Here is a 13,040-nt window from a genome sequence, read left to right as displayed (position 1 = left end):
CATGTCCTATTCACATGGTTGTGGGAAAATTATTTGGAGTGATTAATGGATAGGAGTTGACCGATGAGTTGGAAGTGAGGCCCCACTACTGGTTCTGGGTAAAGAGTTCTCGTTCTCAATCCTCACTTTGCTTCGCGCTCTCGCGAAATATGCAGCTTTTAGAGCAAGATAGCCACCTTATTTGGTTTGCATTTTTGAAAGTTATTTTTGATATAATGAGTGGTAATAAGTGGAGAGAGATAAAGAGAAAAATGCATTGAGAAACGTATAGAAAAGAAAATGACATGAGTTGAGTTGTGAACCAAATAAGGTGAGTATCTTTTAAAAAAATACCCATTTAAAAGGTGGTGTGACGCCATTGTAACTATTGTATACTGATTACTAGTCCTAATTGTTGGTAGTCCGTGTTGTCGAAAAGAACTTGCCAAAGTTATTTTATAGCTTGCTACGGTGTTAAAACTAGGAGGACTCCTGGTTTTGTTGAGCTCAAATAACTTTAACTTTTACAATTCGGCCAAAAGGTTTCATGCGGTTCGGTGAGCAGTTCCTTTCATTGGGGTTTGCTGTGACCCTAGGTGGCAATGAGATGACATCGAGGTACCAAAGCCACCTATGGGAGGCCTTTTGCAAGATTCCAATCCCAGCGGAGGTGATGGGTACCATATTTGCACTTTTACTGTGTAACAGAAAAGAAAGATTCTGACAGGGAAAAAGTCTTTTGAAAGATCATTCTGCTATTTCTATTCTAGAATAGCTTTTATTATTGGGCAACGGTCTTTGACAGCACCCTCAGAATACTTAGGAGTTTTGTTTATGGTAGTAGGTGGGTTTTGCAATTAAACCCTTTTTGCCTACATTTTTATCAAGTGGAGTTGGCTTCAAAATGTCTTCAAACTTGGTTTGTTTGTCTGACGAATGATCTATAGAACAAGCTTTATTAAGTTAAATAAGTGCTGCTCGAAAATGAATTACAGCACTCGGGTTGGACTATCTTATCTTCAACAGATTCATACTTTCATGGTCCGTTTGTTTGAATGAATAAGAGCATTAAGTTGATTATATATATTCAAGAGAATCAAATATGGAGTATCTGGTAAAAAGATTCGGGCAGAGTAAGATGTTCATTGGGGGGAAATATTCAATTACTCAAGGAGCATACATGATCATGGAAGTGTTGGATTATTGATTCCATCACTACCAGTCTCATGAGACTACACGTCCTACGAGAATTTGTACTCATTAACTATTAGTCTTGTCAAACAAACGGGCCCTTAAAGTTCAACCTTGCAACTTCTTTGTTTTTCTTCCAATAAATAGTACTCCTATTTTGCTTCAATTTCTCAATTAGAAAAGGTAAAAGATAAATGAACTTTATCCACTTTAATGAAACTTTTTTTTGATGAGCAAAAAAAAAATGAACTTTATCCATCCAGATTTTTATGACGGCCACTCCCTTATTTGTTAGCGCCACTCCCCTGCAAGTGTATTTTTACAGAAGAATAGCATTAACAAAAAAGAGAGTGGCAGAATCATTTCCCTGTTTTATTAGGTATTTTTTTAGCCTCATTATCCTCCTCCCAAGAAAAACCATACTTCAAAAATAAGAAACGGTTTTATCCAAGAATTTTTATAAATAGAAAATGCTAAAAACAATCACATTTTAAAATGTGTTAAAATATGTGAAAAGTGTATAAAAATGTGTGAGAATGTATTGAAATGTGTAAAAGTGTACTAGAGTTCTTCGCCTTGTTCACAACTCAGTGGACTGTCAATGAAAGGACCTATAAATTTTGTCAACCAAAATCAAATTCTGGTATCATAGTTTCGCAGGTGCAATAACCTGTGGGAGTGTCGTGGTTCATTGGCCGAATGTCTCCATTTTACAAGTAAGATAAGAGAATGAAAAAATATTGAGAGCAACAAAACAGAAGTTGTTTAAACTGAAAGTTCTTAGATGGAAATGATTGTTTTGACAGAAACCATGTCCAGCTAATCAAATCCATTGCTTCATTCATGACAATACACAACAATTTATGGTGAAGATCAAACCACAAGAACCCACAAACCAGAGCTTCATAATCTCTTCAAACTTTTCTTTCTCGCGTCCATTTTCTTTTTGTCCGCCTGAACTTTGACCGAACCACCACCACCACCTTCTTTCTTCTGTGTTGATGGTGTGGGTGCGGAGCCGCTAACTCCTGTCTCAGTTGTTGAGGTTTGCTGGTCCTGCCCGCTCCCTCCTTTCGTTAATGTTGCAGAAGCAACCATAGACGACGGCAACGGCAATGTAGGCGGACCAGACACTGCATTCTTCTCGTCAGCACTAAGAACCAAGTTATTTGATTGGTCAACATTCAAGGCAGTAGTCGACTCTGAAATAGCTCCCGTTTTAGACTTTGGTTTGGGCTTAAGAGCATGAATCCCAGTGTAGATCCTGGAAACACAGAAAAACACACAGACAATACTTCAATGTGAAGAATTCCAATACAAGGCATGATGATACAACAATAAAACAGTATATTAAGGCAAAATCTTCAGCACACAAGTGCATATGAGACCTTCTGTGTTAGAAACGAATGTGCGTAGTTTATTATTAGGTCTTGAAGTTTGTTAATGCCGGAGGCCACATAACATAGTCGAACACTTGGTGCTAAAGACTGATTGTTAATTTATTATTTGTAATAAAATTCCAAGATATTTTCTTAACGAGTTCCCAACATGTTGTGTCCTCCAATTTTTGAATATTTTCGTTTTCGTGTCATAGTGTCGGTGTCATGTATCTGTGTGTCAGTGCTACATAGGTTGTGAGGATTTCATGTTCTGCTGTGAAGATTTGTGTTTTATTGTGGTGTTAGTATAAACCATTGCAGTAAATTGTAAATGTGCAAATTTTAAACACCTTTTTTGAGGTTTGAACCATTCCCATATACTCCACCATCAGGCAGTAACCACAGGCTGCAAGTGGTAACAAAAAAATTGCCAGGAAATTCTGTTGATACATTGAGTCACTGAGCCACATCTATTGTCAAACTCAACAAAAATTTGCACTAGAAACCTTAGGCTGCAATTGGGATCTTGGATTCGTAAAGGGATTCCCAAAGAGAAAAGAGAATGAAATTAAGAGGAGGAAAAACATTAGTTTCACAAATCCATCAACCATAAGATCCAAACACAGCCCCAGTAGTTTGGAAATAAGCCCCAATAACATCAAAGTTCGGATCATTTTGCAGGCACTTTTTGCTCTTAATTGAGTCTCCTTCCAGCTAGTAGTCTTTGGCTAGGACCTCTAATAAGAAAAAGTGAGTTGGATAGTACAGCTAAAGTCAAGGGTTGGCTTGGCTCAACTTGAACTTCTTAAACTTAAAGGATGAGATAGCGTCAGCGAGCTAGGCGCCCTCATGGTTGAATTTGCTATGCAATCACTCAACTGCCTCTCCTATTGGGCCTTCACTTTCCAGGTTTCTACCCTTTCCTCATAAGGCGAGATTCTTTCATTTCTGCTCATGCTTAAGGGACCATGCTTGCTAGAACCATTTTCCAACAAACCACTGGAAAATACCCTTTCCTCCACATTTCCTGAAAACCAACTGATAGTTTAGTGCAGACATCTTGGCAATTCCACTAAACTCCATCTTTACTTGCTCTGTATTGCCAACGATAAAGAAAAGCATTCACAAGTTTACTACACAATGCAGACCTAGATTCATGTTCACCAGATAACAGGTCGAACTGAGGCTTGATCTGTCTAATAATCGAGATATCTAGGAAACATTAACATAGAAGCACAAGGTGTAGCTATGTTAATACCTCAGCAACTGCAGGGTGAGGTCAGTATCGACAAACCATGAGATCACTAGAATGGAAGTCTTGCATATTTAGAAAAACACATTCTACAATGAAGAAAACAGTAATCTACAATATATAAATGGACATATATGTACATTGAATATGAAGCATGTACCTTGCATGCCTGGCATACTCTTCATAATTTTCAAGCAGCATCTTCCCAGCCTGCTCATTCAAAGCTGATTCTGGAAATGGTTCTATCAATAGACACCTCACTACCTGTGATACAACAATACCTGAGCTGAATAACTAGATAATTGAACAAGTACACAAACTACATTGCAAACGAAACATTCTCCAAGAGATTAGTTTTTTCTCTTTTTGAAGATATCAGAGGGATTAGATTGGTGGTTCAAAATTTTACTAGGATCCACATTAAAATTGGAAAAACAATAGGGCAACTGCAATAAACTTACAATCAAAACATGTCGTAAGCCGAGACTAGGATTCCAATCTTTTTTCAATGTGTTGACACAAATCTCGCCATTTGTTGCGATGTTTGGATGGAAAATCTTAGTCAGAAAGTATCCTGCAAAAAAAGTTATCGAATTATTCAACACTGTAGAAAGGGATATACTGTTCACCAATAATAATTCGTCAATAGCAAAATATTCAAATATATTTCAACTGAGCAGGGCCAGAAGCACTCACTATGTAGACCATGCAAATCATAAAGAGCACACCGCAAAATCATTTTAATCCAACAATTAAAGAAATGGGTGGGAACAGGGCCCAAAAACGTAAAATAAGCTAACCTCGTAACTACAATACTGGATAAGTTCTGGATCCGAAGAACCAGGTAGATGAAGTAAAAGGAAAGAAAAAAGAAGAAGAGAGAAAGCCTCAATTAAACTAAAATAACAGGCCAGGCCAGGAATGATTACGGTACAATGAAGTAAAAGAAGTAAAACTAATCACACAACATGCCCTTGGAAAAACATAGGAGGTAACTACAAAAGCCTTGACAAACCTTTGGGAGGGGAATGAGGGAAGTCATGAGACAAAATCAACTTCATGCGGAAAACACCATTCTCGTAGGGAGTTCCAGCTGCAAGGTTGATATTCAAGTTTAATATACATAATCATAAACCACGCTGAAAGGATGGACTGAGGTGGGGAAAAACATACCTGGGCCTTCAATATCAGCGAATATAATGGAAAAATCATCTTCATTAACACCAACTTTAATGCCCTCTGGAGGAGTTTCATCCAGATTCTTCAACTCCTTAGCAAGTTGCTTTATCACATTTGGTGGAAGATTTTCATTGGTCGCCTACCACGGAAATTCAACAAGAAATAATGAGAGAGTACCGTGGGACCCAAACTATGATGAAATATTTAAAACAACAAAGCTCTGAATTCCCTAACTGTATATGCATTTTTAATGGGAAGGAGCAAAGCATTCTATGTACAGGAAAGTGCCAGGTTTAGCACATATGCAGGCTGACAAATGATGTAACCTATCGAGATGACCCAAGAACTCTGCTCTTTCGATTCTGCTCGTCCTCGGGAACATCTACATCAGTCACCAACATGAGAATTATGGTACCATACTACCATCTATGAAGCACCGACACGCCAGGGTTGCCATATCCATGTCAGACATGCCAAGCACCCGGATACGCCAGGGACATGCAGGAACACATATGGGAATTGCTTTTATTGCCATATCCATGTCAGACATGCCAAGAACCCAGATACACCAGGGACAAGCAGGAACACATATGGGAATTGCTTTTATTATTTATATAAACAAGAGTGTCTACGTTTGGAAGACACTGGGGACGCGTATGAGTAAAAAACAGAGGTCTCTTTATAATAGAACAAACTTATTCTGAGGGTTAAATTATAACAACCTTGTCACTTATGCATTCATCTCTCAATGATGTAGAATTACTGTTAGTTTTCATTTTCTTGCTAAGCAGAGGTTAGTTCCATCAGTCTGGGTTGTTTGAGTATGTACTAGTCAAAATTGGTAACAAAAGATCACGTAAAAGAATATTTTTTGTGGTCTTCCCGTAGTGTTACTGTCCTCATTTTTTTAGAATTTTCATTTTCAAACAGTCTTATACAGTTCAAATAGGATATAACATCCAGAGGGGAAATCTATGTGTCATTGCCATGGATGTACTCTGCAGCCAGTAGAGAAAATAATGTTCTAAAACCTGAGAATTACCATCCAAATACTGATGCAGTCGTCCAACAATCTTAGAGAATGAGCGACAAGGTATCCGAATTGCTAATGATGTGCAAAAAATTCCCCAGCAGTTTTTTGCCAGCCAGCTGCTTGAGCCAAAAAAGGAAATCCTGCAATACAAAACAAAAAACTAATCAATACCACGAGTAAAAAATCATTTTCCTCCAGAGCAGGAATGCACTTAAAGAAATTCGGCAAAATTCTAAGCAAGCTAGTTTGTAGAATTGAGAAACCAAATACCAAATACCAGATTCTATCTCCACAACCCCATTCAGATAAAATCATTAAAAATTCATAGACACTCATTCCAAGGCTGTAAAATGGGTGACGCCACACAGTTCCCAAAGCTTAGTATCCAATCAACATCAGTATCACCTACACTTAAAAACAATCATCATACTTTTAGAAAACATTTCCAATTTCCAGAACTCTTAAATAAGAACCCACTGAGTAGCTAATACATCTGTTACACATGGCATCTCAGCAATAAGATGAGATGATAAATATTCTACGGAAATTTATCAGATTCTAGCACCAAGAAAGCTCCAATAAGAAGAAGAGAAGCGTTCCACTCTAAGTACACAAAAGTCTCAAAGTAATCGGCAATGCATGATAGAGATCTTCTAAGACAAATAAACCGTATATTTGCATGGATAAAACAGAGGGGAATTCCTTGTAGGCAAGCTAGCAAAATCCTAGAAGTGAAAATCTTTTTACAGCAAAAACACCAGTTCGAACTCAATCATAATATCAGCTCCAGTCTTACCCTTTCAATAGCCAAATCTCAGCGACAATATTCTCCTGGTGCTCAGTACTAAGAACAATATGGGAGTAACACAAATTAACTATACTATTGGCTAAAACCTAGTACATCATCTCTCCCAGAATCTAAAACTCTACAACAGAACTAAGTCTTAAATTGTCACCACCTCCAAAGACAACTTTTTGTAACTAAAGAACGAATAATTAGCCAAAAAAATAGCCACAAAAAAGTCTTTCCTTATCCTACGATGTTTTAAACCTGTTTCTGGTAAACTTCTTATACATCGAAGCAATAGTAATACATAGAAAGTATCTTAACATAAACCCATCAATTAAAATATAATCCAAGTCATTTTCCTGGCCGAAAGCAGACCGACAGAACTAATCAATTAGTGATATGGCTCACATCCAATGATGGCATTAGAATCACTAACCACCTAATCAACTGGTGGGTCTCCCAACTACTTGATCCATCCTGATTGGAACTCAGTCTTAAGACCAACTCGTTCAAGCGAAAATGTGCGGAAAAGAACCAAAACAAACATCGATAGATGCATAAGCCAGAACAAAATTACACCAAATGCATTCAAAATGAAATATCAATCCTTCGGACACATTCAACATCACATACTTTGTAACGTACAAAGAAACAACCCAACAGAAGATCCATAAATTAAAAATAAAAATAAAAGCGAGAGAACAGCCAAGAACGATATTCGGAGCGGGCAAGAAAGAAGGGGTAGGAGCTGCTCACTTTTACTTCCTTCCCGTCATCATAACCACTAAAAGAACGAATCTTTAACCCCAAATACCCACAGAATCAAATTAATCTGAGCACCAAATATCACACAAATACCCTTTTCCCACAGAGAGAGAGAGAGAGAGAGAAACCCAGTCTTGGCCTGTACACCAAAAACCCATGTTACCAAATAACGAATCAAACAAGTAGCTATCAACCATGCCCGTGGACCAAAGAAAGGCACCTCCTTTACACAAAAGGAGATCCTTTTCAGATCAAGAATCAAAAATGAAAACCCTAATTATCAAAGCATTGCAAAAGACCCAATACGAATCTGCATTTCCCAATCCCAGAAGAAACATCACATCACTAGTACAAACGTGCATATACATCATTATTTGTTAAATCGCCAGAGATTTCATCATCTTGTGATCACTTAACTTTAGAATCAAACAAAAAGAAAAAAAATCACAAAACCCACATGGGAATCATTCAAACTGAAATTGTTTGGCAAAATGAAAAAGCAAGTAAAATTGAATTAATCGATTACCCAGAAGAGATGGGTACAGAACTTGCGCAAACAACCAAAACCCAGATAGGAAATGGGTCAAATGAGCTTTTACAGAGTCCTACGAGCGAGAGCGAGAGCGCGAGAGAGAGAGAGAGGTGGCAGTGGGAGAGTGGGGTTATTTCTTCTTCCTCGGAGAGTATCTATCTTCGTTTAGGGCTCGGCGTTGAGAATACCACAGATTGCTACAGCGATTCAAAATGATTGAGGAGGAGTCTATTGAGTTTGATTTTGGGGACAAAGTCAAAAAAGCAATCAGGTGCGGTTCTGATTTCGTTTTAAACCCTTTTTTTTTTTTTAAATATAATTTTAATCTCAAATATAATGAAAATAAAAAGTAATTTTTAATTTTTTTTGCACCGAATCTTAATAAGATCTATCAAACAATATCCATATTGATAGAAAAATTATTTATGTAAATACATAATTTTAAAGCTTGAAATTATGTTTATTTTCTGAAAATTCTTTTTTTTTTAATTTGAAACATCCCCTCACTCCTCCAAATAACGCACTACTAGTATTTAAATATTGCAGACACAACGCATGGAGTTTTGAACGTACAATTACAACCAGAATTTATGAAATTGTTTTGGAAAATGCTAACTAAAGCCTACTAGCATTTGAAAAAATAGCCAAAAGATGTATTAACATTCGTAAAAAGTGCATAGATGTGTGATAAAACGTATTGATATCTATAAAAGTTACATTGGAGTTCTAATTATTTTGTATTATTTCGTGCACAGTGGACTCACATTGGCCGGACCCAATTGTGTTTAAGTGATGTGCAAAATATATTTTTATGAAGACAAATAGTGACGAAAAGTTATTTGAGAATTCAAAGAAATTTTTTTAGAGGTGATTTTTTATTTTATATTTGGCATTATTTTTTATGATGTAATATGGTCAAGTGACTTTATGCAATTGAGGACTTGGTTTTAAGGGAGGTTTTTAAGAGAAAATTTATTAGAAACCATGCGTTGGAATTTTGAGACCCCCGAACAAACAAGCCCTAGAGTCGTTGAGAAAATCACTTATAGTGAAAATTGAGTTGATTTTCTATCGATCAACACGTGATTAGACCACACATTGAGACAAATACAACTTCGATCTAGTTGTGTTAACCCATTTATTTTCTTCTTCTTCTTTTTAGGGAGGCAAGAGGGTAATTTCACCTACCAAACTCATTTATCTAATGAGCAATGCTATCAACACAAATTTAAAACACAATTTCGGACACACCTGTATCGAGATTCGTTGTTGTGTCCGGAGTTGTATTTTGTGGACTTTTTGTTTTCCAACACAAATACATTTTTCAAACTGTTTGATGAGTATGTTTTAAATGATTCTTGTGATGATGGATGCTCTGAAAATATGTAAATAATTGTTGGGTTTGGTTATCTCGTAAACTCTCGTAATTGATGTAGTTTCTCGAATTGGTACTTTGTTTTTTTTTGAACGGCAATACGTTGTATGATCTCTTCCTATCGATTGAAAATAAATACTTAAATAAAACCCCACCGAGACAATTCAAATTCCAAACATTATTCCCTATTAGGTGCACCGGAAAGTAGATAGACGTTAAGGATTCGTTTCCATGGTTCTCCTCCATTATGTACTCAAATTGGTTGCCCAACAAAAAAATTATTAACAAAACCTGGCGACCCCAATCCCAATAAAAAACAGAAATAAAAAGAAATAGAAATAGAAATGCATCACTCCAAGTTGATAAGGTTGTATTTGGCTAGTTTTTGTTTCTTGTCTATCATTTGTTTAGTATATAAATTAAATGTTGAAAATCTACTGTGTCTTTTCAAACTTTTCTAGTGTATTTTGTCATAAATCATATGATTTTAAGATCTTAAAAGAAAATGATTATAAGATAAGGAAAACAATAAAACTTTAGCTTTTGAGAAATAAGTTCTCAAGATTCTTTAAAGAAAAATTGGTAGTATAATTATTTTTATTTGATCGTGTATATTCGCACAGTTGCTCGAAAAATTATTGTAAACTTACAAACAGCTCGAATCATTTGTGTAGGACAAGAAAGTAGGCTTCAATGCACCCTCAATCATCGGTAGTTCGTTTGATAAACTAGCCCGAGCTTGAATTTTCGGCTCGTTTAGTAAAAAGCTCGGCTTGATTGAAGAGGCTCATTTAGGAAAATGACTAAGCTTGGCTCATTAAGACTTCAGCTGAGCTCGAGCTCGACAAAACTCGGCTCATTTGCAGTCCGTTGAGGTTGATGAGGCATGAGCAGACCTGACAATGGACCCGACCCGACCCGGAAAATCCGATCCGAATTCGATAATGTCGATACGATAATCCGAATCCGGTAATCCAAATTCGGATTGGATCAGATTAAATCCGTTATCAATTCGAATCCGAACTTTATATTTTTTTTTAAAAAAAGTAATTTTTTATTTTGAAAAAAAATAATGTTTAAGAAGTTGTATTTTATTTTAATTTTAAAATTTTATATTTTTTTCGGGAAAAAAAAAATTTTGCCAAAATTTTTGAAGTAAAAAAAGTTTTCAGAATCGGGTTTTCGGATCCGGACTATCGAATTTGAGTCTTATCGGATCCAGATCAGATTCAATTCTTATCGAATTCGGATCCGATTCGAATTTGTCGGATTCTGATCGGATCCGACCCATTGACAAATCTAGTCACGAGGTTCCAAACTGTAACAATCGGGAAAGGGGATGAGCAGTTGCGGCATAAGAATCCGAATAATAAAAGTTAGGTGGACGTTTGATTTAAAAATAAAATAAAATAAAGTTAGCCTGGTTAGGTGGGCTTTGTCCAACAGCGGGCCATTTTGTCGAGAAATTCGAATTTGCCGACGCTATAATGCTGGTGACCGTTGGAGGGTCAGCTAACTAGCCGTTAGCGGTGCCAGCTAATTCCTTGACGGCCTTTTCCTTGTTAAGAGTTTGCGACGAGAGTCGAGCAACTCCTCCACGACAATTCAAACTCAAGAAATCTCCCTTACGATGGAAAGTAACGAACCAACCATCTTAGGTGTTGTGTTCGGCCTTTCAAGAAACAGAAACGAGAGAATACTTCCTATAATAGATTCCTTTCGTCTCAATTTATTTGTCCCGTTTGCTATCACAATTATTTAAAGTAATAATGTTTATTTATTTTTTACTTTATATAATAATTTTTTCCATATGCACTATTAATACTGTTTGGCAGATTTTAAGTACCTCAATTAAAAAAGTTTTCAAAATTACAAATAAAGTGTTACTAACCAATTAGTACTCCGTATTAGATTGAAACAATTTTTAAAAGATACAACAAATGCCGAAGTTGACATACAAATTGGGATGGAAGGAGTACATCCCACCATACTATCTACTCATCTTTGAATAATTTTATGAATTATGCAATACTTTATGGCACGTTTCGGTTCGAGACCACTTTATGGCATGATTGGTTCTTTTATTCTTTATGGAGTTTTTATGGCACGTTTGGGTGCTTGTTGTGTGTTGATTCACGAGATTTCCCTCCTTTTTATATGCAAGGAGGAGGCTTGTTCAATTGATTCTGTTCGGCTAAATAAGCCAAGTGACTTATTTTTTTGTTTTTATTCAAAAAAAATCGTATTTGTTAGTCTTTCATTAATTTTTTGGGGATTATTGCATCGTCATGACGAGAGAAATCTAAAAGGTAAAAAATTATTATCGAAATCTTGTTTTTTTTGAATAAAGACGAAAAAATTAGCTTATTTTTATCTTTATTTAAAAAGATTATAGGTTTCGATCGTAATTTTTTACTTTTTAGATTTCTCTTGTCATGACAATGCAATAATCCCAAAAAAATTGACGAAAAACTAACAAATACGAAAAAAATTTGAATAAGAACAAAAAAAATAAGCCAGTTTTAGCCGAACGGGCAATTACCACCTAAAATTGGCTGAGAGGCTCATAGATCTCCTTATTCGTCTCATGTTAAAAGCTTAAAAACAGTCTGTGTTTATGAGTTTTGATCTTGCGACCGCAAAATTGAAATGGTAAGACATTGAGGCAGCAACCTGACAAAGATACATATGCTATTTTGAACCTTCTGAAACCTCTTAACCACAACCTCTAACCTTGCGGCCGCAACATTCTAATTTGCGGTCAAATATTGGGACTTAAAAATTGGGCTTCTAGGCTTGTTGGGTTAGGCTTGATTGGGCCTGGCTTACTTCTATTTGAAGTCTTAAAACAATTGAATTAGTCCAAAAATAATTTATAAAAAACTTTTAAATGGCCCAAAATAGTTTTCTTGCAGAAGTAAAACAAGATATACGTTTACCAAAAAAAAAAAAAAAAACAAGATATACAAAAAGTGTATTAAAAAGTTTATGAAGTATATTTAAATGTTTTTTTTTTGCTTCTTAATTTAAGTGTAAGAAGATGCATACTCTAGTCTCTAAGCCTCATCTCGAGACACGTTTAGAGATGAGCAAGGGGTGAGGCCTGTAAGATTGCAACCGCGAGTCATTTTTTTAGCATCATCAATTGCTCAACAACTTTTGAAGCCAAGCAAAACGTCATCACTTTGTGAGTGCAATACTATTATTGTACAACCTATTTATTAATTAAAATATCCAACTCATTTATTCGTCAACTTTGGTGCCTGGACAAAATCTGTTAATTCATCATATTTGTAGATTAAGAAAAGTTTCACTCATAGAAAATTGTTTAATTAGCACGAGAGATCATTGCACATGTCACTGAATTGGGGGACGGGACATCGTCGGTGTTGGTACCATCCTGATCGTTCATGTTTCATAATGGACGGTTCAAAATTTTATCTTGCCAAAAAGATCTCAGCCGTCTAACTGAAATAAAATCTGAGTCGTCTATTGCCGAATTTGAACGGTTGAGATTGAACCAACGCGCATGCTGTCGCTACGTCAGGGAGACCTCTCAGAATTG

The 13,040-nt window shown here is 36.1% G+C and overlaps 2 protein-coding genes across 3 annotated transcripts in view; one reads left to right on the top strand and one right to left on the bottom strand.

Annotated features, from left to right (window-relative positions):
* Positions 1 to 1,931: 1,931 nt before the first annotated feature.
* LOC131319166 (ubiquitin-conjugating enzyme E2 22) lies at positions 1,932 to 8,365 on the bottom strand. Of its 2 annotated transcripts, none has more exons than XM_058349317.1 (7): positions 8,095 to 8,365; positions 6,023 to 6,153; positions 4,975 to 5,119; positions 4,817 to 4,894; positions 4,263 to 4,375; positions 3,962 to 4,065; positions 1,932 to 2,434 (listed from the first exon to the last, which is right to left on the bottom strand). In XM_058349317.1, the coding sequence occupies exons 2-7, from the start codon at positions 6,023 to 6,025 to the stop codon at positions 2,074 to 2,076; spliced, it is 804 nt and encodes a 267-aa protein (XP_058205300.1). In that variant the 5' UTR covers positions 6,026 to 6,153; positions 8,095 to 8,365; the 3' UTR covers positions 1,932 to 2,073. The 2 variants fall into 2 exon arrangements, with proteins under 2 accessions (XP_058205300.1, XP_058205301.1); XM_058349318.1 differs by lacking the exon at positions 8,095 to 8,365 and adding an exon at positions 7,560 to 7,687.
* The window catches only part of LOC131319163 (protein ROOT PRIMORDIUM DEFECTIVE 1), a 91,214-nt gene continuing 83,797 nt past the window's right edge, over positions 5,624 to 13,040 (top strand). Inside the window, exon 1 of the mRNA XM_058349311.1 lies at positions 5,624 to 5,634. The gene's annotated coding sequence lies outside the window, so the exon portion shown is untranslated. The remainder of the gene's footprint in view (positions 5,635 to 13,040) is intronic.

Source organism: Rhododendron vialii, chromosome 3a (genome assembly GCF_030253575.1).
Source record: "Rhododendron vialii isolate Sample 1 chromosome 3a, ASM3025357v1".
Taxonomy (NCBI): Eukaryota; Viridiplantae; Streptophyta; class Magnoliopsida; order Ericales; family Ericaceae; genus Rhododendron; species Rhododendron vialii.
The sequence above is the reverse complement of the archived record's forward strand: the minus strand, read 5'-3'. Positions and strand labels throughout refer to the sequence as shown.

Bases quoted from the DNA above. Each gene is read 5' to 3' on its own strand.
- LOC131319166 (XM_058349317.1), bottom strand. The intron at 4,376-4,816 runs GTTTGTCAAGGC...CTTTTTTTGCAG, and splicing joins CCCTCATTCCCCTCCCAAAG to GATACTTTCTGACTAAGATT. The intron at 4,066-4,262 runs GTAAGTTTATTG...GTTGTATCACAG, and splicing joins GCTTACGACATGTTTTGATT to GTAGTGAGGTGTCTATTGAT.